We start from the raw sequence: 1,933 nt of genomic DNA on the forward strand, positions 1-1,933 counted from the left end.
ACTGGTACGGCATATCACGGCACAATTCACAGGTGCGACAGCGAATGCCAGCCGGCACGGACGTGTTTTGGAGGCGCCCTTGTCATCCCCACAGAACTGCCCCGGTACGACGCCCTGCCGCCCCACGCGACCATCCAATCCATGCCCGTGTATGTTTGGGCATTGAACTTTTCGCTCATTGCCTAAACGCAACGCTTTGCGGCACCGGTGTAACAGCAACCCTGGGCTCGGGCTACGGGGCGGACGAAAACAACGCAGCAAGAGAAAAGCAATGAGGCAGACTCCGTGCGTGTGTGTGTGTGGAGGGGAGTGTTCCGGTGTCTGCAGGTAACCACGGGCCTGATTGATGCCACGTCCGCCTCGAGATGCAAGTGCTGTAATAGTAAAGGCCATCACCTTCTTGAGAGATGCCACTGCCTCTGCCGCTGAATTAGCGAGCTGGCGTCCTTACCGTCGTCGTTTCCGCTGTACTGCGGCCGAGGACCAGTGACCAAAATGTGTGGCCGTGCGTACAGCTTTTTTTGTGTACGGACACATGTGCCCATTCATACAAGTTTCTCCACCCTGGGGCTCCCCCTGTCCTGCCCTGCGCGCCCCCCTGCCCAATCAGCAACATTGCAACAGCATGGGGATCCATGCCGATCGCGTATAACGTGTGTCGTCGCGTACGACACCTGCCATGCAAGACAACGCCGCCGCGCCCTTCATTTCGACGGTGGCGGCAGCTGCTCGTACAGGCTGCCGCCGCCGCCCCGCGGCGTCTCCTTCCGGATTCGCTCCACAAGCTCCCGCAGATGCGGCCGTACCTCCGCAGCGCCGCCACTGCCGTGACCACCTGCCGTACCGTGCCGCCCCGCGCTGGCCAGCGGCCGCGGACTGCCGCCACCGCTACACTCCCCACCGCCACCCCCGCTTTCTCCCGCACCGCAGCCAGTTGCGTGTAGTGCTCCTGCCGCTGGTAATGGAGAAGCCAGTGACGATGACGACGGCGGCGGCCCCCTGGGCGAGACCGAGACCACGATGGTGCTCGCGACGGCGCCCGCGAAACGGCCCTCCGCGGGTGCTGCCGCCCGCGGGCCCACTCGCGCCACAAAGTCGCGACCGTCCGAGAAGCCGATGACGGTCTCAAGCTGCCGGGGCCGACTGGCTGCAGCCGCTGGCGCTGCGGCCGCCGTGCCCGCCTTGCCATCGCCGCTGCTCCCTCTCCCAGCGTCCTCTGCTTGCCGTGCGGGACACACACGTACCAGGTGGGCGGACGTGTGCATTGCTGTCAGGGATGGAGTCCGTTGCTGCTACACGCTACCCGGCACCTCACCGTTTTTTGCGGCATCTCGGTGATGTGATGGCGGCTTGTTGGTGTGGGCGAGTAGGAGCACACAGCTGACCTACCCGCCCATGAGGGCTGTGCGGGCTGGCAAGTGCGATCACCGCCTGCGCGGTGTCGCCGCCGCCGTCACGACCTTACAGGACCCCACAGCAGCAGCTGCCACTAGATGTATGTGCCCCCCCTATGTGGGTCGCATCGCCGCATTGTCATACATCCGCAACTGCATGCCCGCACACCACCTGCTATTGCACCCACACCAACAGCCACAGCCCAGTTTTCCAGAATCTCCATACGTCACCGAGCTGCTTTCGAACACATAGGTTGCATCCCATGTTCCTCATCGCTCACCCGCACCCGCACCCGCACCCGCACCCGCACCCACACCCGCACCCGCACCCGCACCCGCACCCACACCCGCACCCGCACCCGCACCCGCACCCACACCCGCACCCGCACCCGCACCCGCACCCGCACCCGCACCCCCACCCGCACCCGCACCCGCACCCGCACCCGCACCCGCACCCGCACCCGCACCCGCACCCGCACCCGCACCCGCACCCGCACCCGCACCCGCACCCGCACCCACACCCGCACCCGCGCACCTGC

At 66.0% G+C, this 1,933-nt stretch overlaps 1 protein-coding gene across 1 annotated transcript in view; it reads right to left on the reverse strand.

The window, feature by feature from the left end:
- Nucleotides 1–704: 704 nt before the first annotated feature.
- VOLCADRAFT_121513 (uncharacterized protein) overlaps nucleotides 705–1,933 on the reverse strand; it is a gene marked incomplete at its 3' end in the record, with an annotated part of 3,247 nt that continues 2,018 nt past the window's right edge. Inside the window, exon 5 of the mRNA XM_002956363.1 lies at nucleotides 705–1,220. Coding sequence (XP_002956409.1) covers nucleotides 705–1,220 — 516 coding nt within the window. The remainder of the gene's footprint in view (nucleotides 1,221–1,933) is intronic.

The sequence above is a fragment of the Volvox carteri genome (assembly GCF_000143455.1).
Source record: "Volvox carteri f. nagariensis unplaced genomic scaffold VOLCAscaffold_60, whole genome shotgun sequence".
Taxonomy (NCBI): Eukaryota; Viridiplantae; Chlorophyta; class Chlorophyceae; order Chlamydomonadales; family Volvocaceae; genus Volvox; species Volvox carteri.